Genomic DNA, 23,838 nt, shown 5'->3' on the forward strand with positions numbered 1-23,838 from the left:
GTATGTGTGCTTGTGCATGTGTGAGTGCATACATGTGAGTGTGCGTGCATGTGGGTGTGCACGTGTGAGTGTGCATGTGGAGTACACGTGTATGTGTGCTTGTGCATGTGTGAGTGCATACATGTGAGTGTGCGTGCATGTGGGTGTGCACGTGTGAGTGTGCAAGCATGGGAGTGCACGTGTATGTGTGCTTGTGCAGTGTGAGTGTGCAGGCATGGGAGTGCATGTGTGTGTGCTTGTGCACGTGTGAGTGCATACATGTGAGTGTGCATGCATGTGGGTGTGCACGTGTGAATGTGCATGTGGAGTGCGTGCGTGTGTGTGCTTGTGCACGTGTAGGTGTGCATGTGGAGTACGTGTGTGTGTGTGCTTGTGCATGTGTGAGTGTGCACGCATGTGGGTGTGCACGTGTGAGTGTGCATGTGGAATGTGTGTGTGCTTGTGCATGTGTGAGTGTGCAGGCATGTGGGTGTGCACGTGTGTGCACACGGGTGTGTGTATGCACAAGTACACACACATACATTCATACTCCATCCCCCACTGACTGGTACTTGGGCAAGAATTTGCAGAATAACTGCAAAGAAAGAGTGTGATTGTGCATCGTTACCCTGTGGTCGGTAATTTCTAGGCACAGTCGAGAGACCTCAGGATCCCTTTGTTAAATGAGGCAGTGGTCCATGGTGATTTCCCCACAGTGGACTCTGGGAAGACAGGTGACTGAGGAGGGAGGAGATGGAGGCTGTAGCTTCCTGCAGCATTAGGGTAGGAGACGCACCCCTGCGGGCCTGCTTAGGGAGGGAAGAGTCCCAGGTGTGTGGTGTGCGCCTTTTTATGGGCTATATTTAGGACATGGTGAAAAAAGCAATAAGGACGATTAAATTGTCCTGAGGCCTTGAAATCCTAAGCTAATAATACAAGAATGACCTCAGCTCACAATTAGCTAAGTGTCGTGTGCCATCCAGGAGCAGGCACCAGGGTACGGCAGCCCCTCCCGGGAGCGCAGCCTCGGGCCCACGATGCTGCTGGTGTTCCCTAGCTCCCCCTGTGGGCCACCTGCACCTGCTGATGTATGCCTCACATTGCCCTGCGGAGGGCTTGAGGGCCCCCCACCCCCCTCCCCCCGGCTCGGCCACACATCAGCAGGCACTGTCTGGCCCCCAAGGGGACCAGGTTTGTGCTTCTCGGGGAAATTGGTGTATTAGTGAGAAGAGTGCTCACACCTCCCATCCTGAGAGTGCTGCACACCTAGGGAGCCAGGGGGGGCCCTGGCACGGGGCTGGCGTTCAAGCACTGGCTGTAACTTCAGCAGACGGGGCCCTGCTCGGAGCCCCACGTTCTAGACTAAGTTCTCACCAATGACTTCAGTGTAGATCAGTATAGATAGTACAGTAGTATCAGTATAGATCAGTATAGATAGAAGTATGGCTTTCCGTATCTGAAGAAAGAAAAGGCTGTCCGAGTTTACAAGTTTGTTTTTCCTTTAATGTAGGTGGGTTGTTAGGCATTGTGGGTGGGGTTCTACCCCCTTCTCTCTACAAAGCTCGTGGGTTCTGAGAACTTCATCTACTCCAGGTGAAGGTTCTCTGATGCAGTATTTGCTGATATTTTTAAATGGTGAAAAATAATACAGAACGATAGAGTAAGGAATTGGCCCGTTCTTCACGAGCACAATGATAAAATTGAAGAACATTATGAAAATCACCCATTTGTGGACTCCTGAAATCAGCCACAGGCACGCACAGAACAGAAGCCTCTGTTCAAGGCCGAGTACCAAAGGCATTTGAGTGGGAGGCCGCCCTCCCTCCGGCCCCAGCTCCTTCAGTGTGCAGCAGGCTGTGAGCCGCAGCAGGGCCGTGTGGGCGTGGCAACCCCAGCTCCTGGTCCCAGGGCGCCATCCTGGACCGCAAGAATGTGTGGTTGTAGCAATCCCAGCTCCTGGTCCCAGGGCGCCATCCTGGACCGCAACAGGGCACATGTGGGTGTGGGCGTGGCAACCCCAGCTCCTGGTCCCAGGGTGTTGTCCTGGACCACAGCAGAGCTCGTGTGGGCGTGGCAACCCCAGCTCCTGGTCCCAGGAATCCGTCCTGGACTGCAGCAGGGCGCATGTGGGTGGCCCCAGGGTGCTGGGTGAGGTCAGAAGCGTCAGCAGTATCAGAGGCCAGCAGCACTGATGTTGTCGTCCCAGAAACAACAGAGATTAAAGGACTAAAATGGCGCACCAGAAAAGATTTAACCCAGAAGGGGAGTGTGTTTAGTGTAGACCCGGCTTGAGACACTGGCATCTGACACCTGAGCGCTTAGGTCTGAGTGTCAGGGGGCCTGGGTTTGAGTATCGGAGGGCCTAGGTTTGAGTATCAGGGGGCCTGGGTTTGAGTATTGGGGGGCCTGGGTTTGAGTATCGGGGGGCCGGGGTTTGAATATTGGGGGGCCTGGGTTTGTGTATCGGGGGCCTGGGTTGAGTCCCAGGTCTGTTCTCCACTCCAGCTTCCGGCTAATGTGCACCCTAGGGGGCCACGGCAATGGCTGAAGGCCCTGGGTCCCTGCTATCCACATGGGAGACCCAGAGGGGATTCTGGGCTCCTGAATTGAGCCTGGTCCAACTCTGGCTGTTGTGGACATTTGGGGAATGAATTGGTTGATGGGCAGATTCATTCTCTCTCTCCCTCCCTCCCTCCCTCTCTTCTTCTCTCCCTCTCTCCCTCTCCTTCCCTTCCCCCCCTCTCTCTTCCAACTAGATAAAATAAACAAATACTTTTCAAAAACTGGGACCAAGAAAGCCAGAAAAGAATGAGCCAGGGAGAAGAAGTGACCTTAGACCCCGTGGCGGCTCCCTGAGAGCCCGGCGTCCTGCCTGGGGGCATCTGTGAGTTCCCTCACGCGGCACAGGGAGCAGAGGCTGCACTAGGAACTAAGTTGCTGTGAGCAGACCTTTTGGGGGGCAGATGAACCTGAATCATCCAGGGGCCAGTCTGCTCACGGGGTCTGTGAGAGTGGACGGGAGGTGGAGAGTCGGCGTCCATGCGAGCAGCCTGGGACCGATGTGCTTGCCCGGGGCTGGCTTTGCAGGGAGCCCTGAGCAGCCTCCAGAAGCAAGGGGAGGCAGAAGGCAGACTCTCCCTTCACGTCTCCGGAGAGGTGCGGTCTTCCCAGCGCGTAGCTGTCAGCCCAGCGAGAGCCGCCTCCACCTTTGGCCTCCAGGAGTATGAGGTTACCAAGTTTGTGGCAGTAGGTCACAACAGCAACAGAAAACCAACAAAGAACAAATAGAAAGCAAATGGCAAAATGGCAGGTGTAAGTCCAACCAAATCAAATTCCATTAAATACGAGTTGACAGAACATGCAAATCAGAAAATAGATATCGTCGAGCCATATCAAGCAATGAAACCTCACATGTGCTGAATAGGCAGCACAGTTTCACTTACAGTAAAAGGGCAGGAGAAGATATTCCATGCACAGAGTAACCCGAGCTGACCGGGGTAGCTCCGTCAACATCAGGCAGAATAGAGTATCAGACCCCAAAAATGTGTGTGTGTGTGTGTGTGTGCAGAGAGGGGTGTTCTGTAGTGAAAACATAGTCTTCAGGAATACATTTTATTTATTTATTTATTTTTGACAGGCAGAGTTAGACAGTGAGAGAGAGACAGAGAGAAAGGTCTTCCTTCCGTTGGTTCACCCCCCAAATGGTGGCTACAGCTGGCACGCTGCGCCGATCCGAAGCCAGGAGCCGGGTGCTTCCTCCTGGTCTCCCATGGGGCGCAGGGCCCAAGCACCTGGGCCATCCTCCACTGCACTCCCGGGCCACAGCAGAGAGCTGGCCTGGAAGAGGAACAACCGGGACAGAATCCGGCACCCCAACTGGGACTAGAACCCGGGGTGCCGGTGCGGCAGGCGGAGGATTAGCCTAGTGAGCTGTGGCGCTGGCTGTCTTGATGGGTTTTAAAAGATTGAAATTGCAAATAGAATCTTAGAATTCAACAGGAAAAAAAAAACAAAAACCAGAAAATCCCAAAAGTGAGAGGCAGTGAGAACGTGGATCCTCGTGTCTGGCCGATGGGGATGTGAATGACAGCACCACCTGGAAACCAGTTTCCGGTTCCGCCACCTCTCCCGCTCTCTGCCCGGTGGTGCTGAAGCTATGAGAGAGGGTCCCTGTGTGAGCGAATCGGTGTGACTGGTCCAGCATAACTTTACCTGCAAGAACGGGCAGCGAGTAGTTAGCTCACTTCCGGGAGAAGGAAAGCAGGTCAGAAGACCACGTGGGTGGGATTCCTTTGTATGAGACGCACAGAAGGTGAGCGTTACAGACGCAGGGCAGTGCCTGGTGCCGGGGGGGACGCGGGCACGCAGCACGCTGGCGCTGGGGGCCCATCTGGGAGGTGGGACTGTCCTGCCTGTCTGGGGCCTGTCTGGGAGGTGGGAATGTCCTGCCTGTCTGGGGCCCGTCTGGGAGGTGGGACTGTCCTGCCTGTCTGGGGCCCGTCTGGGAGGTGGGACTGTCCTGTCTGGAGCCTGTCTGGGAGGTGGGACTGTCCTGTCTGGAGCCTGTCTGGGAGGTGGGACTGTCCTGTCTGGGGCCCGTCTGGGAGGTGGGACTGTCCTGCCTGTCTGGGGCCCGTCTGGGAGGTGGGACTGTCCTGTCTGGAGCCTGTCTGGGAGGTGGGACTGTCCTGTCTGGAGCCTGTCTGGGAGGTGGGACTGTCCTGTCTGGGGCCCGTCTGGGAGGTGGGACGTCCTGCCTGTCTGGGGCCCGTCTGGGAGGTGGGAATGACCTGCCTGTCTGGGGCCCGTCTGGGAGGTGGGACTGTCCTGTCTGGAGCCTGTCTGGGAGGTGGGACTGTCCTGTCTGGGGCCCGTCTGGGAGGTGGGACTGTCCTGTCTGGAGCCTGTCTGGGAGGTGGGACTGTCCTGTCTGGAGCCTGTCTGGGAGGTGGGACTGCCCTGTCTGGAGCCTGTCTGGGAGGTGGGAATGTCCTGCCTGTCTGGGGCCCGTCTGGGAGGTGGGACTGTCCTGCCTGTCTGGGGCCCGTCTGGGAGGTGGGACTGTCCTGTCTGGAGCCTGTCTGGGAGGTGGGACTGTCCTGTCTGGAGCCTGTCTGGGAGGTGGGACTGTCCTGTCTGGGGCCCGTCTGGGAGGTGGGACTGTCCTGTCTGGGGCCTGTCTGGGAGGTGGGACTGTCCTGTCTGGGGCCCGTGTGGGAGGTGAGACTCTCCTGTCTGGAGCCTGTCTGGGAGGTGGGACTGTCCTGTCTGGGGCCCGTCTGGGAGGTGGGACTGTCCTGTCTGGGGCCCGTCTGGGAGGTGGGACTGTCCTGTCTGGGGCCCGTCTGGGAGGTGGGACTGTCCTGTCTGGGGCCTGTCTGGGAGGTGGGAATGCCCTATCGTTGCAATGCAGCGGTGGCTGCACAACCCTGCACGTTTTCTGGGCATCAGTGAACCATGCGCTTACTGTGGGTGAATTTCCCGGCGTGTCCATGGTACCTCGGTCATCTGCTACAAGTAACACCCGCGTGGACTTGCTCTGGTGCCTGCTGTGTCACTGGCTGCACAGTTGTATGCTCACTTCATTCTCCTCATCCCTGTCACCTTGAGGGAGAAGCCTACTTTATTAGTGACCCGAGCGTCTGGGCTAAGAGCAGGGCCGAGCGAGTTTTATCAGCGTCGTGGAACTCGGAAGGAAGCTGAGCAGTGCCCTCACTGCACAAAGCCTGCATCCAAGTGGCAGGGACTGGGGTTTGGGGTGGATACGAAGGGAGATTCCCACCTGGACGTCCTTTTCCTGCTGTGAGGAGTTCACTAACAGCCAGCCCAGAGCAGAGTGGTTGGGTGATCTGATGCTTAGGGGGTTGTCTGTGCCCTGTGCGGCTCACTTTGTGCTAAGAAGGGCGTGTGTGGGTGCCTGGGGTCTGCCCTCATCACAGCATTCTTTCCATGTGGTCTGAGCCCCAGTTCAAGTTCAGCTCGCGTTCCGTCTCGGGATCCCTGAGCCAGTAGAGCGCGGAGCCATGGGCGTTCCTGGAAACACGTGTGCTCTGGAGCCAGGCATTGCCCCGCTGCTGACGGCCTGGGTCGGGCTGACTGGGAGGTGGCCTTGTCGTGGCTGGTCTGGTGGCAGTGTCCTCGTCAGAGAGCCATGGCTGACGATGGGGAATCTGACAGCTGATCCCCCCGGGGGCCTGGGAGGCTGTCGAACCCTTGCCCTCGGCCCTGAGAGCCAGAGCCCGTGCGTGGACGCCTCCTCTAGTAGATGTGCTGGTTACTGGTCTGTTGTTTGCCAAGGGCGCTGGACAGAGGACCCTTCAGAGAGCACGTGAACGTTGTCTGTGCCTCCTGTGGCCTCCCTCCCCCTGCCACACCGAGGTCCCCGCGTGCAGACGGCTGGCTGCCTGGTTGACACCCTCATAGTGCAGATATCACAGTAAGCACCGTTGGCCGATGTCTTAACCCGCGTGCATCGGCGGCGGCTACTCCGATTCCTCCCTTTGGTCTGTCCATCCTTTTCTCCGTCAGAGGAGTGCTCCTCGGCTGTGGATCAGCTCAGTTCCGCCAGGCCTGGGTGGCCTCTCACCCCCTCGCCGTCTCCTAAGGATGGCTTCAGACCACCCAGCTGTCAAAGACCCGTGCTCACGGTTCGGAGTCTCTGCTGGGATCTCGTTTCCTTTCTCTTCTCTTGAGGGTCGGTGGCGGGAAGCTGAGGGTGAGAAGGATGAGTGGAGGTGAGGGAGCTCTCCTGAGGCAGGCTGCGACAGAGAATGGGAGGACTGTCCAGGCTCGGACGTGTGCACGCAGGACGTGCTGCCTCACCACCGGCTCTCATCCACAGCTGCATCTCAGAGCGGGCTGGGGCCTGGGCACTTGGCATCGGCAGTTGCTGGCTGTTCCGGTACAGTTTGGTTTCAGGGAACACGTTGGCTGTGTCCTTGGAAAGAGATTTATGACAGGGAATTAGGGCCATCGGAAGGAGCACATTCAGGCTGGCTTCCAGGAATCACTTCTAGAGTGTCACACATTGGCCACCCAGGGGGCTCCTGTCTCTGCTGTGGGCACAGGCGACATAGGACAGCCCTGCTTCAAGTGTCCGGGCCTCCAGGAGACCTCAGAGACCAGGAAACTGCTGCCTCTGGATGCCACGCCGGGTGCTGTGGCCACAGCAGGCGCCCAGGTCTCCACGACCCTACCTGCAGCCGCCTCCATCCCCCTGCTCTACCCCACTTTGCACAGTCTGGGAAATGCGAGTGTTGGCTTTGGAGCCAGGGCACTTCACCCACATTCACTCCTTTACCCCCCACAACAGCCTCATGGGGTTGCATGGGCTTTGCACCCACAATGCCAGCAGGTGCCACACACATTAACTGTGGACAGGATGACAACAGTCGCAGGTTGCAAGTTCCCAGTGCCAGGTGTGTAATAACTCTGAGTAAATCGTATTATTGTCTTCTATAAAGCAACGGTAACTCTGACTTACAGGGTCCTTGTAGAACTGAAATGAGCTGAGCCCCTCACGTAGCTAAGCAGTGAGTGATGGAAGCTGTCAACTGTTAACAACCCTAGCTTTCAACTCCCACAAAAGGGGTGCTTTCCTTGTAGGATATTCCCTAGCCAGGGGGCTCCCACCTCTGAGGAGGGAGCCAGGGCTGCTGACTTGGCTTTGAGAGGGGAGCACAGAGGCCATTTTCATTCCCCAGGGCTGTTCGTGCTGTCTGCCACCTGCGTGTCCCCTCCTCAGGTTAGCAAAGCTGGAGCCCTTCACAGTCTCCCCCAGGGCCTCAAGGCCAAGACGCCAGTCTACTTTTATTTTTTATAGATTTATTTATTTGAAAGAGTTGCAGAAACAGAGAGAGAGAGAGAGATCTTCCATCTCTGTTTCACTCCCCAAGTAGCCAGAACAGCTAGGGCCAAACCAGGCTGAAGCCAGGAGCCAGGAGCTTCTTTCCTGTCTCCCGCACAGGTTGCGGGGACCCAAGCACTTGTGCCATCTCCTACTGCTCTCCCAGGCCACAGCAGAGAGCTGCATGGGAGGTGGGGCTGCCGAACTTGAACCGGCGCCCATGTGGGATGCCGGCATCACGGGTGGTGACTTTACCCGCTGTGTCACAGCACCGGCCCTGCAAGTTCACTCTTGCAAAGTTATTTTACTGGTCAAAATGACTCCTGTTAACTATGGTGTTAAGGTCTCTGTCCTGTAAATTTTACTAGGTTTGATTAAAAAAAAAAGAATAAAGAAAAGCCAAGTCCATCCTCATGACATTTAGCAATCAGTATTACTCGTTGCTCCATATTTAAGTTAGCCAAGCACTTTGACTTGGTTTGGGAGTAAATATTTTGTGCAGCAGTACAGTAAACTGTTGAGTGATTTTGGGGGAAGCTAAACAGGAAATCCCGAAAGAGTTTGTGATTTTATGAAAGGACTTTCTCTGGCCTGAGGAGCAGTGCAGTAAGGCAGGGTGGCAGGCATCCGTGCACGGAGGGCTGAAGTTCCCCAGCCTTGCCCCTGCCCCTGTCTGAGCCCTCCGTGGCTACGTTGAAAGGATCTGCAGTACCTCCGTCTGTGGGTCCAAACCCTGGGGAGGGTGGGCTGGGAGGAGCAGCATGGCGAGTAACACAGCAGGAGCTCAGGAAGATGCTGACTCAGAAATGCCAAGGTTGGCTGATGAACGGAGCAGTCTGCGCAGGTGTCGTAGCCCCGGTGAGAACGTGAACCAGACAGCCTGGATTTCCTTCCTTACTTGTATTGTTTCACAGATTTATTTATTTAGTTGAAAGGCAAGGTTCAACTTGGAGAGGGAGAAACAGAGAGAAAGGTCTTCCATCTACTGGTTCACTCCCCAGGTGGCTGCAACAGCCAGAGCTGAGCCGATCTGAAGCCAAGAGCCAGGGGTTTTTTCCAAGTTGCCTCTGTGAGCACAGGGGCCCAAGCACTTGGGCCGTCTTCTGCTGCTTTCCCAGGCCATAGCAGAGAGTTGGATCAGAAGAGGAGCAGCTGGGACTTGAACCAGTGCCCATATCGGATGCCGGTGCTGCAGGTGGAGGCTTAGCCTGCTGCCCCACAGTGCTGGCCATGGAATTCACATATTTAAAAAATTTACTTTTAATTAACAAGTAATTGAATATGTTATATATCGGTGGAGTACAATGAAATACTTTGTGTTTACATTTTGCATGATTGAATCAAACTAACAAATTTATCGTCTAACATGCTTTTTTGTGGTGAAAACATTTACGATCTCTTCTTTGAGTAATTGTGAAACACACTCTGAACTTCTGTATGATCCTGCTCTTTGATCTGTGGATGCACAATAAATTATTTATGTCATCTGGAGCCAAAACCTGGGCTCATCCATGTGCAAATGCTGAAAACATGACTGGGGGTATAATCGCTCCTGTTAAAATTCCTCCCTAGCCTTACAGTACAGAAGAAGGAGGCAGAGTGGGCCGTGTCACTGGGGCAGTGCTCTCTCTGAGCGGTGGCCGTTAGTACGTGTGGGACCCCACACGGCTGCACCTGCCATGGGCGGGGTCAGCTCTCTGCTGATGGTGTCCGGGGGAAGCGGATGGCACACAAAGCTTCACGCTCTCCTGCCAGGAGGTCATCTGTGGGTTTCGTTCGGCAACGTCCTGGACCTGCCGACCTCCGCTAGGTCCCTGGGGGAGGCCGTTTGCTACAACACACACCAGGTGCGTTTCTTCTCCCTCAGGCTTTAACAACACTGAGAGAACCTGCGACAAAGAGTTCATCATTCGGAGAACAGCCACCAACCGGGTCCTGAACGTCCTCCGGCACTGGGTCTCCAAGCACGCGCAGGTACCGCGGGGCTCTGGGGTCACCGGCCGCGGGGCTTCCGGTCTGAAACACTGACGCTGGAGAGCAGGAAGGGGAGCGGGCCCTGGCACGCCCAGGCGTGTGGCCAGCATCGCCTGCCGCAGGTGGGGTGGTGGACCAGGGACCCTGCCTCCTTCATGCTCCCGGGCAGAGGCGCCCACCACACTGGGGCCTTGCTGGGGATGCTCCGCCCAGTGCCTCCCCAGGCTGCTCCCTGTACGGGATGAGCTCTCTCCCTGCAGCAGGTGGTCCACAGAGGTAAACAGCAGGCGCCCCTGAGGTAAGCAGCACCTGGTGCAGCAGCACTGGGCTCTGGTCAGGGAGTGCTTCCTCTCCTTGCCAGGGCTGTCCTTTGCCTCTGCCCTGGCTGGTTTGCTTCCGTGCCTATGTAGGTGTCTGCCCATGCTAGGGCCAGTGCCATCCCCGGGTACAGAACAGAGCCAGACCCCTCGCCCTGTGGGCCCTGTGCCCGCACAGCGCCGCTCTCAGCCCTGGGTAGCAGTGGACACATTGTGGGCCAGCTCCCTGCGGGAGAGGATGGAGAAGAACCGGCCATGTGGGGCTCAGCCCCGAGGCTGTGAGCCACGTGGACTGTGGACGAGCTGAGGAGCGTCAGACACGCCGAGAGCAGGCAGCCTGTCGGTATGGCTCTCCCAGGGGCTGGCCAGCTCGGCCGTGCGGTCTTGGTCATGACAGCACGTCCGACAGGGTCGCCACAGGGGCAGGCTCCTGAGGTCCCCCAGGCGACAGGATTTACTAATTGGAAAGAGTGGACATGAGCCAGCAGACTTTCTTATACACTCAGTAAAGTAGAAGCAGTGAACACGGCTCACTCAGAGAGGGTGTGAGAATTCTACCTTCATGCTGGAGTGTACGTGAAAGTGACCACGCGTGCTGCGAGTGCAGGCACCGTCCCAGGGCCGGGACGTGGCGGGGACCTCCTGCCTGTCAGCCCACGCTGCCTCAGTGGGTGGAACGCCGCACTGAGGTCTCCTCCTGTCACATCTGGCTCCTGGGGCCCCCAGTGGTGTGGGAGGAGCAGCACAGCTGCGGTGGGCCGTGACCATTGGGCATCTGGGGTGGGGGGGGTTCTGATGTCCTGGAATGACCTCATCCCAGGCACATGCATCCCCCCTGCGGGTCACCTCCCTTATGTGTCCCCTGGCCGGCACCTGCTCGGGGGTCTGTCTGCTGGCTTCAGTGCCCAGCTTCCTGCTTTGCCTGTAGTGGCTCGCTGCTGGCCCTCTGCCAGGCGTTCGGCCCCCATGGAGCACTTGCCTTGAGTGTGAGCTCACTTTTGGGAGTGAGCTGGTAAACAGCTTGGGTCCTGCTCCCAGCCGCTGGCGCTGGAGGCCACAGCGTGTGCCTGCTGCGTGCTGCACCAACTGTGGCCACAGCCCGAGCTGTGTCACTTCAGAGGGGGTGTGCCTGTGGCCCCTGACTCCCTGGACCCCGGGCAAGCTGACCACTGCAGTGCTGGCAGAAGGTGCATCTCGGCGCCTTTTCCAGGGCCGTCTGAAGCTCTCGGCTCTGCTCAGGCACCGTCTAGCCATAGGAAGGATGCTGCGCTGTGGGGCTGAGCCCTGGGTCGTGACCCCACCGATGCCAGCAGCCGGCATGGTCAGGTGTGGGAGAGCCCGGTGCACGGGTGCTCCCGCTGGTAACGGAGAGATTAATGGTCAGTGTCTCGTCTGACCTGCCCACCAGGGTGTGTGCTGTGACGTGAGGGGCTTGGACAGGACCAGGATGTGGGTCTGTCCCCAGAAAATCAAGAAAGCGCATGTGCTTATCTCTCATTTCTTATCAAAAATGACTACAGCAATCAGACACTACCAGGACACATAATCAGAAGAGGTAGAAAGTGGTAAAAGAACAGGCATGGTCTCCAGAGATACAGCATTTTGCCAGGGGTCACCCCACCTCGCATGTGGTGCGTTGTGGGGAGCAACCGGACTAGACTGAGTTACTGGAATTAAGACTTATTCTATGCATCTGCTCTCCCACAATATGGCGCTGGGAGAGAAGTAAACAGCTTCCGCACAGCTGCCTCCAGTTCAGCTAATAAACTGTAGGACTTGCTCCTGATTGGAGGAGAGCAGCGTACTCGGCGTGTGGGCAGCCGAGTTGGGATTGGCGGAGGAGGACTATAAAGGAGGAGAGAGACGGCATGCACCAGGAACATCTAAGGGGAACACCTGTGCAGCCCCCGAGAGAGCCGGCCGGCGGTGTGCCGCTCCCCTGCGGAAGTGGGGAATGTGGCCAGGGGGAACTGCCCTTCCACGGAGGTGGAAGGGATAGTAGCCAACCCGGGAAGAACCAGCAGCAAACCCGGGGAGGGCCGAGCAGACGAAAGAACAGCGCAGGGTCCTGTGTTGCTCCTCCACGAAGAGGGGGAGCGACATAATGGTGCCGTGACTCGGATAGGAAACCTAGGATGGATAGCAAACTTAGGAGGGAAGAAACGGGAAGAAGCAGGAAAATACCAGAGAAAGAGACTAGCAAACAGCCTAGGGAAAAGCCGGACGAAAAGGGTGCCGGAGGAAGCTATTGAAAGCCTAGGCATAGATTCGGATGCGGACTATGGGGGGAAGCTGGGAGAAATCTCTAAGGTCGAAAGCGAAAGTGAAAGCTAGAACAAACAGACTCGGATACGGACTGTGGGGAGAGGCCAGGAGAAATGAGGGAGGAATATTGTTGGAGGAAAGCTTGGGGAAACATACCGGGTAGAGAAAAATGTTAGGGAAATTGAAGCCGTAGGGGGCAGGCCAAGGCGGACACGAAAGCCACTTTGGGATTCTCAAGTTAGCCCGGGAATAGGGGGCGAAAAATTGAAACCAGAAGCTGAAACGTAAGCCAGATTGGGATCCGTCTGATTAGCCCGGGGAGCAAAGGACGGGAAGCCAAATCGTGGGGCGGAGACATATGCTGGGTTGAATTCACCAGGCTAGCCCGGGGAACTTAGATTGAATGCTAGTGGCGGACACGTAAGCTACGCTGTGTTACTCGCGGAAGCCGCCGCATGCAGAGAGAGCACGGGGCGTGAATAGATAGGGAACGGGGCTGGCACGAGGCCGTGGTGCAGACGCGAAGGGCGTGGAGACCGCGGAGCGCGCGAAGCCAAGCCGCGCAAAGCCGGGAAGCTGCGCAGATGAGAGAGGCGCGGGCTGAAGCAGCTCAGCCGGAAAGCTGCCGAGAAGCAGCCTCGGGGCGGGCGCAGCCGGGAAGCCGCGGGGATAAGAATGAGAGCGGGAAGCCGCAGGGATAAGAGAAACAGAAGTTTTAGAAGTAAAGTGAGAGAAATAGGAATGCTGGAAGATAGAAGTGGAATGGGAGAAATAGGAATGCCCGGAGATAGAGAAATAGAGAAATAGAAAGGCCTCCCTACAACACTGCAATGTGAGAGCTTGGATTCGGTCTGCCTGATTAAGTGAGGCGATGAGCACGATGAGCACCTGCGGTGGCTAGCAGCTTATGCGCCGCAGGTCGCCGAAGACAGGCACGAATTAACATCAGTAAGGCCTCCCCACAAAAAGGCAATGAGAAGGCTTGGATTCGGTTTGCCTGATAGGGCTTGTAAGCCCCTGCAGGCTCGACCAGAGCATGCGCTGCAGGGCACCGAACACAGGCACGCATCAGCGCCTAAAAACCTCACAACATGGCGAAGAGAGGACCCGGATTCAGTTTGCCTGATTGATAGGACTTGTAAGAGCCTGTGGCAACTCTAGCAAGTAGAGCAGAGTGTGTGCCGCGGGACACCGAAGACAGGCGCGTATCGACGCCAAAAAATAAAAAGAAAGGGGGATCTGTGGGGAGCAACCGGACTAGACTGAGTTACTGGAATTAAGACTTATTCTATGCATCTGCTCTCCCACAATATGGCGCTGGGAGAGAAGTAAACAGCTTCCGCACAGCTGCCTCCAGTTCAGCTAATAAACTGTAGGACTTGCTCCTGATTGGAGAGCAGCGTACTCGGTGTGTGGGCAGCCGAGTTAGGATTGGCGGAGGAGGACTATAAAGGAGGAGAGAGACGGCATGCACCAGGAACATCTATGGGGAACATCTAAGGGGAACATCTATCTGAAGGAACACCTGTGCAGCCCCCGAGAGAGCCGGCCGGCGGTGTGCTGCTCCCCTGCAGAAGTGGGGAATGTGGCCAGGGGGAACTGCCCTTCCACGGAGGTGGAAGGGATAGTAGCCAACCCGGGAAGAACCAGCAGCAAACCCGGGGAGGGCCGAGCAGACGAAAGAACAGCGCAGGGTCCTGTGTTGCTCCTCCACGAAGAGGGGGAGCGACAGTGCGTGATGGCATTTCTTCCCCTGGGACCCTGCTAGCCTGCTCCTCAGTAGACACGGGGGGGTGGGGGAGCTGTGATGCCTCACTGCTTCTCATTCTGACCACCTTCATGGGGTCCCACATGCTGGCCGGGTTTCTGCTTCTGTGCCCAGTCCTCGCACTCATTGGTGGTGTCTCAGATTGAACCTCAGCCCCCTCCCCACCCGCCCGTGCCCCTCCATGCTGGGTTCCCCCACGCCTCCACCTACAGCCAGCAGCAGCCAGCAGCCCAGGGCCCAGGGTCCCGTGTTCTCCTTCCAGCTCTGCCACTGTGTCTGCTGAGGGGACCGGCCCCCTCTCCTCGCTTCTCTGGCTGAGGGGTCCTACTCCTCTTTCATACCGAGAACGGCTGTCCACACATCAGCTCCCCACGCACGGGAAAAAGTTAGCAGACGGCGCAGAAGGGAAGCGTGTGACCGAGCCCCTTGCAGGGGGTTTGTGTCCGGGGCAGTGCTCGGGACTGGGGTCCAGCACAGCCACCTCTGCACCCAGGGACTGGTCCCTGGAGGCGGAGCCAGCGGGTGGCTGCACCACAGAAGTCTTGGTGCCAGGTACCTTGATGCCGTGGATTGGCTGCCTGTGACTAAGAAGTCAGCAGGGTACAGGCCCTGCACCCAGAACCCGCTGTACTTGCCTTGCTCTGAGCCAGGGGACTGGCGGGGGTCTCCAGGACGGTACCTGCCTGTGTTAGGGCCCTGGGGAGGAAAGCAAATCCCTCAGATAACTCCGGAGCATGTGGTGGCGCCTGCCCCGTAGAGAACCAGCCGTCACGTGGTCGTCCCACGGAGTGTGAACCGTCACCCAGTCATCCCACAGAGTTTGAGCCTGGGCCTGCAGCCCGGCCAGGGCCGACAGACGGCGGTGCACAAGTGAGTGCGGTGTGGCGGCTCCAGACATTCCCAAATGCAAGTTCACCCAGTTCCTCTCCCCACCGTGTTATTTTGACCGAGGACAGAGCCCTCTCTCTCACTTTTTATGACTTGGCAGTTCTTGGCAAAAGCACCAGGCCCCGTGTCAAACTGGAGCATGCAGCTCACTTTTAGTCTGCGCTCCAAACCCAAAGCAGAGGCTGAGCCAGGACCAGCAGAGCCCAGAGCGCCCGCCTGCTGTGGGCGGGCCGGGCGGGCTGGGAGAGCGCGTCACCTCTGCTGGCCGCTCCTGGTCTTGCCCAGCCCCCACTGCCGGCCACGGGCACTTTTCCGTCCTCACATCAGTGCGAGTGAGTTGTGGTTAAGAGCCAGCCTGGGCCGGCGCCGCGGCTCACTAGGCTAATCCTCCGCCTTGCGGCGCCGGCACACCGGGTTCTAGTCCCGGTCGGGGCGCCGGATTCTGTCCCGGTTGCCCCTCTTCCAGGCCAGCTCTCTGCTGTGGCCAGGGAGTGCAGTGGAGGATGGCCCAAGTGCTTGGGCCCTGCACCCCATGGGAGACCAGGATAAGCACCTGGCTCCTGCCATGGGATCAGCTTGGTGCGCCGGCCGCAGCGCGCCAGCCGTGGCGGCCATTGGAGGGTGAACCAACGGCAAAAAGGAAGACCTTTCTCTCTGTCTCTCTCTCTCTCACTGTCCACTCTGCCTGTCAAAAAAATAAAAAATCAAAAAAAATTTTAAAAAAGAGCCAGCCTGACCCCCGTCTCGCCCCGAGACGCCCCCTGCACTCGTGTTCCTGCAGTGCCGTGACCCAGCCACAGAGATCCTCCCCATGGTCTGAACTCGCGGGGCCGTCGATCTTGCATCTTCCGCCTCCCGAGTTGTGTGCAAAATCCTCAGGTGTTTTGCTGTAGCAACAGAAGGTAGACTACCTCAGTTGCCAACTCAAAAGAACAAGATTATGTCAGTCGTCTTGAAAGGCAGTTACAGAGAGAGAGAGACAGAGAGGTCTTCCATCTGCTGGTCCATTCCACAAATGGCTGCAATGGCTGGGCTGGGCCAGGTCAAAGCCAGGAGCCAGGAGCTTCTTCTGGGTCTCCCATGTGGGTGCAGGGGCCCGAGGACCTGGGCCATCTTAACACTGCTTTCCCAGGCACAGTAGCAGGGAGCTGAATTGGAAGTGGAGCAGCCGGGACTCGAACTGGTGCCCATGTGGGATGTCAGCCCTGTAAGTGGAGGCTTAACCCTCTGCACCACAGCACCAGCCTCAAGCTATGCACCCCTGTGTTAGTATTTTCTCATGAATCAGTGCCCACTCATCTCTTCTCATCCACACCACTTCCTGCCGGCCTCTGCCTGTCTCAGCTGAGACACCCCAGACTTGCACAAGTGCAAACCAGGCTTGGTTCACAGGCTCACCCATCCCCGCAGTGAGCTAGGGATGCTCCATCTGACTTACAAGGCCAACGGCGCCGTCCCTCTGGCGCCCTTATCCCGGGTCTCAGACCCCACGGTGCCACTTCACCGAGCCCCCCACACCCCACCCTGAGGCAGCGATTTTACCTGGGCGGGGAGAAATCTGGAATCCCGTCGTAGGCCCGCTCGCATCCTCACTTCGGAAACTGGCAGTGATCTCGCGGAAGTGTGTTGAATTCCTCTGGCAAATCAGGCGGGGAGGCACTCTGATGGGAGCAGCACCGGTTTTCAGTGTCTAAGCCGTTCTGTCGGTCCAGGCAGGCGGCCAGCAAGGCTGATGCCCCCAGAACCCCGAACGTCTTGCCCGCCAGCGCTGGCCTGTCTCTGCAGCAGGGTTTAGAGAGTCACCCAGACCAGTGCTGCCCGCACCTCACCGCTGTGTCGGGAGGCCCAGCCAGTGCCACCCTGTGTGCCCGTCCAATCACTTGGGCCCCGTGGTTCAACTCCATATGCTGCCCCCCAACCTTCTTTAAAGCTTTATTTATTTGCAAGGCGGAATTACACAGAGAGGGAGAGAGAGAGGCAGACCCAGAGACAAAGGGGGAGATCTTCCATCTGCTGGTTCACTCCCCAAAAGGCTGCCATGGCCAGGGCTGGGCCAGGTCCGAGCCAGGAGCCAGGAGCTTCATCTGGATCTCCCTGTGGGTGCAGGGGCCCAGGCCCTTGGGCCATCCTCCACTGCTTTCCCGGGGAGCTGGAAGGGAAGTAGAGCGGCTGGGTCTCAGACGGGGGCTCTGGTTTGGAGCGTGGACATTGCAGGTGGCGGCTTAACCCCATGGCCACGGTGCCGGCCCCTGCCCTTCTGTTTGTTTTCTCTGCACTACCCCCACCCCGTTCCTGATGCCACCACCCTGCCATTCCCAGTCTCTGCTCCAGGTCTCCCGCTGCAGGAACGTGGAAGGTGCGCCTTCCACCATGTCCCTGTAACTCCCTGTCCTCCGGGGAGGGGCAGTGCCGGGCATTCGCCTGCAGCTGTCTGGGTCACACTTTTCCCCTTGGACAACTCAGAAGAGGCAGACAGAAAGCAAAAGTGACAGGCCGGCCTTTCCCGGGGCTTCTGGGAGGGGTGAACCCGGAGGCCACTGTGTTGGCAGGTGGCATTGCTGGAGCAGGATGCAAAGCAGGCCCTTCAGCTCAGGTCCTTGTCCTTGGCTTCAAAGCTATGCTACACGTGATTGAGCCACCGTGGAGCCCCCTCGTGGGACCCAGGAGCCCTAGGAGAGCTCTCACCGCCTCCCTCCAGGGCACTCTATGGCAGCTCGGGCGCTGGGAGCACAGCGGGCACTAGAGGCTGAGGCTCCGCAGGTCCCTGGCGCAGCCCCACTCTCCAAAGCCAGTCGCAGAGATGGTTTTCTGGGCTGGGCTTTCCTTCTGGCAGGGTTGCTGCCGTTCCCTGGTCCCTTGCTATTGGCCTCTTCCCGGCACCCTCTCTGTGTGGCTTGGTGCCTTCTCCACACCGGCTCCCACCTCGCATCCGCAGGTTCCCCACACCAGCACTCTAAGAGCCAGCAAGCTCGTTAGCGCTGTCTCAGCGTCAGGGGCCCACCCCGAGGACTTGTGTCCGTGCCTTCAGCAAACGCTGGACAAGGCGTGGTGCTTGCCAAGCGTCGGCTGTCATTGAGTCTGGGCTCTACCACCCACAGGGCCAGCTCCTGGGTGACAGTCAGCCCCACATTGCCTCTGAATTCTCTCCCTCCTTGAAGACCCAGGCAGCTGGTGGGGGCGGGCAGTGGTTGGCCGGGGTTGCGTGTGCACTGAGGAGTGAGTTACCGAGGCATTGCTTTGCCGGGCTTCACGGCAGACGTGCGGCACCTTCTCGTGCCTCTTGGGGTGGACACGTGAGAAAGGAGGGCTTCACACATTTCTGTGGTTTGCTGATGGCAAGTGCTGGGAGGCCTGCCCTTCCTCTTCGCCAACGAGAAGCCCTGATTAGAGTGCTGGCTCAGAGGCTGTGGCGGGTGGGCGGGCAGGCAGGTGCCCGAGGGGTGTCTCACCCTGGCCGACGCGGGCACAGCCTCCCCTTGGGTGGAGGATCGACACTCTGGCCCCGGTGGGGGAGCCCCGGCACAGCTGGAGCGGCTGTTTTCTCTGGTTATGACGGCGAGGGACACAGGTGTGTGTCCCAGACCTCTGCAGGTGGGTCTGCACGTGTCCTCAGATGAGACTCAGCATCCGTAGCTCGGCTCCTGGTTAGCAAAGCGACCCCAATGCAACCTGCATCCCCACCACAGCTTCAACGAAACTCTACGTCGCGCCACCAAAGAAGACGGGAAACAGTGCGGTTTTTCCGTGTTCGTGAAGGTCAAGGTGAACGCCAGTCCCTCGTTGTTGTGCCCGACCCATCCCGAGCCTGGAGCGGAGCCCTGCGTCCTGATGACCCTCCTCTCGGCAGGATTTCCTGTTAAACGCCCTGGGCTCCGTGGGGCGTACGCCCTGTGGTCACTCGGAGGAAGCTACTCTCCTGAGCGGGTGCTTTCTCACGCATTTGCTGACTCACAGTGGCCCCGTCCTTGGCCTCAGGTGGTACGTTGGTGACTGCTGCTGCCCTCAGGGAAGGGTGTGGCTTCCTCTGTGCCTCAGTGGTCAGTGGAGATCTGTTCTCAAGCCCTGGGGGTCTGATTTGGCCTCCCTGATTGCTTTTCCATGTGCCACCCGGCCTCACCAGTGCGAGCTGGCGGACTGAGACCGGGAAGGCGTCAGTACAGGCGGGAAGGAGCGCCGGCCGTCCCTGCCAGCCGGTGCCGCAGTGGGAGACGCGGGCTTGGGCTAAGACGGGCTGGTCTGAGTCCTGGGCCGCCGCTTGCTGCCTGCGTGAGCCTTGGCTTCTCCGTGTGTATGGTGGGAACGAGGATGGCACGCTGTGCGGGGCCGCGGCCGAGGGTCACGGGAGGTAACAAAGCGATCCAGACGTTGCCTGGCCCGGGTCTGGGTGGCGATGGTGATTACCCAGGGCTTCCCAGCCCCGCACGAGTGCACTGCAGCCAGGAGTCCTCCGAGCCCTGGCACAGCCGCCGCGTCCTCGCACGCACACTTCCCGCTCCCCCAGGGCCCCAGCACAGCACGGAGGCTTCACCCTGGGGCATCACTCAGCTCCTTGACCTGGCCCCAGCCACACCTCCAGGCGGGCCCCTGCTGAGACCCCGAGGCCGTCCGAAGCTCTCCCCTCGCCTGGATGTCCCCCCAGCCCTCTCCTGCTGGTCACTCTTGTTAGGTTTAGGATTTTCCTAGAGTTCCAAGAAGGCGAGGAGGCGGCCATTTAAAAGCAGAGAAGAATTTTGTTAGGAGGGCTGGAGGGTAAAGTAAGGTTGCAGCCCATGTGGACAGCAGGCAGGGAGCAGGGTGGGAGAGGGACGGGGTGGGTGTCTGGTCTGAGATTCAGCCCCTGGCGGTGGGCAGCAGCCCGGTTTGTTGGGAGGGCCCATGCGTGCGTGCAGAGCCCCGTGTCCACCGTGGTCAGGTGGGTGTGAACTGGCAGAAGAGCCCTGACTTAACCGTGTAAGCGTGGGTCAGTTTGCTGTGCGGGAGGGGCACCTTTGCAGGGGGAGCTGGCCCAGCAGGTACCAGGCGGTGAAGTGGTCAGGGCTGGGATGACATCTCTGTGCCCCATTTCGCCAGGGACTTTGGAGTTCACTGTTTGTGTGCCAGTGGCCTAGTAGGTCCTGTCAGCACCCTCTTCTGCTGTCCTTGGCTCTGTCCCCTGAGCTTTCCAAATGCAGTCGTCAGGAACTGGTGAGTGGGAGCTGTCTCCCATTTCCTGGGCTCTCCACCCTGGAAAGCGGGCTGGGTCCTTTATCGAAAGCTGTCTGCTCATCCTTGGTTTGGTAACTGGAAACTGAAAGTTGCAGTAAATAGGATTGCACCCACAGGTGGCTCTCAGTGCCCGGGAAGCTTTGTGCGACCTTCCCTTCCCAGGTCCAGCCCTGGCTGCAGGCTCCTCAGGACACAGCCGACCCAGCAGCGCCCTCTTGTGGGCACCCGTGCTCCCCGCAACCAGCCAGCATTCTTGTGGGCTCCAGGACTTGGGGAAAACGCGGCGAAAAATGACACTCTGGGTAATTACGAAAGGGCCGTCGGCCAGACTTAGAGGAATAATTTGTCTCTGCTCTTAAACAGGACAAGTGTCTTCCCTGCCTCGTGTTTCTTTTTGTTGAGTAGCAGCTACTATAGTTTTAAGAGGGACTTCTGAATGGCCAAGTCTGTATTTTCTATACATTTGTAAAAATCAAAATTACACACTTTTGATAGTACATCAGAGGATTCTGAATTTTTAAAAAAATCCCTCGAGGCCTTTAAGTTATTTATTTATTTATTTATATTAAAGGCAGAGAGACAGAAAGAGAGAGGCCTGCCCTGTGGCGCAGTGGTCTAAGCCTCCACCTACAGGGCCGGCATCCCACATGGGCACCACTTCTTGTCCTGGCTGTTCCTCTTCCAATCCAGCTCTCTGTAATGGCCTGGGAAAGCAGTAGAAGGTGGCCAAGGTGTTTGGGCCCCTGTACCCACATGGGAAACCCAGAAGAAGCTCCTGGCTCCTGGCTTTGGATCAGCCCAGCCATGGCTGTTGCAGCCATTTGGGGAGTGAACCAGCAGATGGAAGACCTCTCTCTTTTACTCTTGCTGTCTGTAACTCTCCCTCTCAAATAAATACATGAGATCTTTAAAGAGAGGGAGAGAGAGTGATTCCATCAACTGCTTCATTCACCCAGTCCCCGCAACACCCAGGGCTGGGAGAGACAGAGGCCGGGAGCCCAGCATGTGGGTGTCCCGTGTGTGTGGAAGGAACCCCACTGCTTGAGCCATCGCCTGTTGCCTCCAGGATACACATCAGCAGGACGCTGGAAGCAGAAACAGACCTAGAACTTGAACCCAGGCCCTCTGATGTGGGATGCGGTCAGCAGCTGAACGACTTTGCCAAATGCTGGCCCCAAGGGGTCTTCCTCTGCGTGACTGTTTTTTTAAAAAATGGTGGATGACTTAAGGTCTTGCCAGTCAGTGTCAGCATCCCCAGGACCCCGTGAGAGTCTGAAGCCAGACCCCCGTAAGGATCTGCCTTGCAGCCGGAGCCCCCCGGTGCTGTGCAGGCATCCAGGCTCCTGTGCTGGGATCCTATACAGGAGGTCAGTCTGTCAGGGCCAGCTGTGCGTGGACACACGGACAGACACCTTGTGGGCAGCAGGGGGCAGGCAGTGCCCCTGCTCCTTGTGCCCCCGTGGCGCTCGGCAGACCTCAGCACGTCTTCTCGGAGCTCGCGTGATCCAGTCACGTTCCGTTTTTCTCATGTCTGCTGCAGGGTGCAGCAGGTGCACAGTGACGAGCCCTCAGCAAGGTCCACACTGCGGCCTGCCACCCCCTGTGGACTCAGAATCGGATTTGCACCGTCAGGGGCTCAGTGGAGCTCCCCGAGGACTCTCAGATGCCCACCAGGGAAACAGGCCCGGGCCGTGGGTTGGTGGGCATGCAGGTTGAAGTCACGGGAGCCGTCCCCTGCCCACAGACAGCCCTGTGCCCCCAGAGGAGGGAGCAGCGGCCTGGAGGAAAGCCACCAGCTCCGTAGCGCCATCTCCTCCTCACGCAATTTTAAACAAAAGTGACCCACACAAAGCTGTCAGTTGACAGGGAGGTTACATTTTAGGAAAATCCTCATCTAAAGCCCCAGGGTGGATGAGAGAGATTTGCGTCTCTTGCCGTGTGGGCCCCAGTGGCTCTGGCCCAAAGAACTGGCGCTTTGTCAGCTGGCGCAATATTGAGGATAATTGGTCACTGTTCAGTGGTACCAGTCAGCTCGGGACAGCGTAGACTCCGCGATGTCTACAGGCTGTGAAATTCGCGCTCTTTGCTCCCTGTGAGACAGGCGTGTGTCACTTAACAGCAGGGATACTTTCTGAGACATGCGTGGTTAGGCGGCCTTGTTACCGTGTGACCCTCACAGGGGGTGTGCAGCGGCCGCTGTGGCCGGGCGTCCACGGCTCTCAGAAGTGTTGCGAAGCAGCGCTCGGCCGCGCAGGAAAACCCCTCCATTCTCCTCCGCCGTCCACAGTGCTCATGCTGGTCATTTAAAAGCACTCAGCGCGTTGGTGCTTCCACGCCACTTTCCTGCAGAGTGCTTATGCTGGATAGTTCCGTATGGGGAACGGCAGCACGCGGCCCTGCCCGTGTGTGTGCGCAGCGTGGCTGAGAGCCCGTGTGACCGGCAGGTGCAGCCGGCCCCCTGTGAGCATGAGAATACCCCTAGAAAACAGGAAAGGAGACCCTGGCCCTCGCCTTCCCACTCTCCCCAGTGCTTTTCCTGGAAATATTACCTTGGAGAGAAAAATTGCCAGAGGTGATGTATTCCGTGAGGGTGACATGGGAGGAGGTGCGGTATTCCGTGAGGGTGACGTGGGAGGAGGTGAGGTATTCCATGAGGGTGACGTGGGAGGAGGTTAGGTATTCCATGAGGGTGAGGTGGGAGGAGGTGAGGTATTCCATGAGGGTGACATGGGAGGAGGTGAGGTATTCCATGAGGGTGATGTGGGAGGAGGTGAGGTATTCCATGAGGGTGACATGGGAGGAGGTGAGGTATTCCATGAGGGTGAGGTGGGAGGAGGTGAGGTAATCCATGAGGGTGACATGGGAGGAGGTGATGTATTCCATGAGGGTGACATGGGAGGAGGTGATGTATTCCTTGAGGGGGTGACATGGGAGGAGGTGATGTATTCCTTGAGGGGGGTGCTGTGGGAAGGAGGTGATGTATTCCCTGAGAGGGTGAGGTGGGAGGAGGTGAGGTATTTCCTGAGATGCTGGTGTAGGAGGGGGTGATGTATTCCATGAGGGTGACATGGGAGGAGGTGATGTATTCCCTGAGAGCGTGGTGTGGGAGGAGGTGAGGTATTCCATCACAGACAGTGTCGTTTGAAGGAGGTGATGTGTGTCACAGGCAGTGTCGTGGGAAGGAGGTGATGTGTGTCACAGGCAGTGTCGTGGGAAGGAGGTGATGTATTCTGTCACACACAATGACATGGAAGGGACCTGTTGTCACAGAGTGTGGCGTTGTTGGGCCCATGGGGTGGCTGAGTACCCTCCTTGGAGTTGGTCACTTTGATCCATCAGTTACCGTGCTGTCTCCCGGACTCCCCCTTGTCACTCGTAAGCTGTCTCCAGGAGGGGACTCTGAGGTCACACCCTGTGTTCCGGGACATCTGTCCCCAGCCCCGTTCCTATCCAATCACCATCCTTGCTGGAATCGGCTATTACTGTGTGGTCTGCGAAAGGTTCTTATCTGACTCATTTGTTCCTCTGCATTTACTGCTTGAAATTCTATTATAAAGAATAGTTGTACTGGGGCTGGCGCTGTGGCACAATAGGTT

At 57.9% G+C, this 23,838-nt stretch overlaps 1 protein-coding gene across 4 annotated transcripts in view; it reads left to right on the forward strand.

Annotated features, from left to right (window-relative positions):
* The window catches only part of RASGRF2 (Ras protein specific guanine nucleotide releasing factor 2), a 217,825-nt gene that overhangs the window by 169,906 nt on the left and 24,081 nt on the right, over positions 1 to 23,838 (forward strand). For all 4 annotated transcript variants that reach the window (XM_051854059.3, XM_051854060.3, XM_051854061.3 and 1 more), the window contains one exon: positions 9,693 to 9,799. In XM_051854059.3, the coding sequence (XP_051710019.3) occupies positions 9,693 to 9,799 (107 nt within the window). The remainder of the gene's footprint in view (positions 1 to 9,692; positions 9,800 to 23,838) is intronic.

The sequence above is a fragment of the Oryctolagus cuniculus genome, chromosome 14, assembly GCF_051225735.1.
Source record: "Oryctolagus cuniculus isolate XC-2025 breed Fujian yellow rabbit chromosome 14, ASM5122573v1, whole genome shotgun sequence".
In the NCBI taxonomy this organism is placed as follows: Eukaryota; Metazoa; Chordata; class Mammalia; order Lagomorpha; family Leporidae; genus Oryctolagus; species Oryctolagus cuniculus.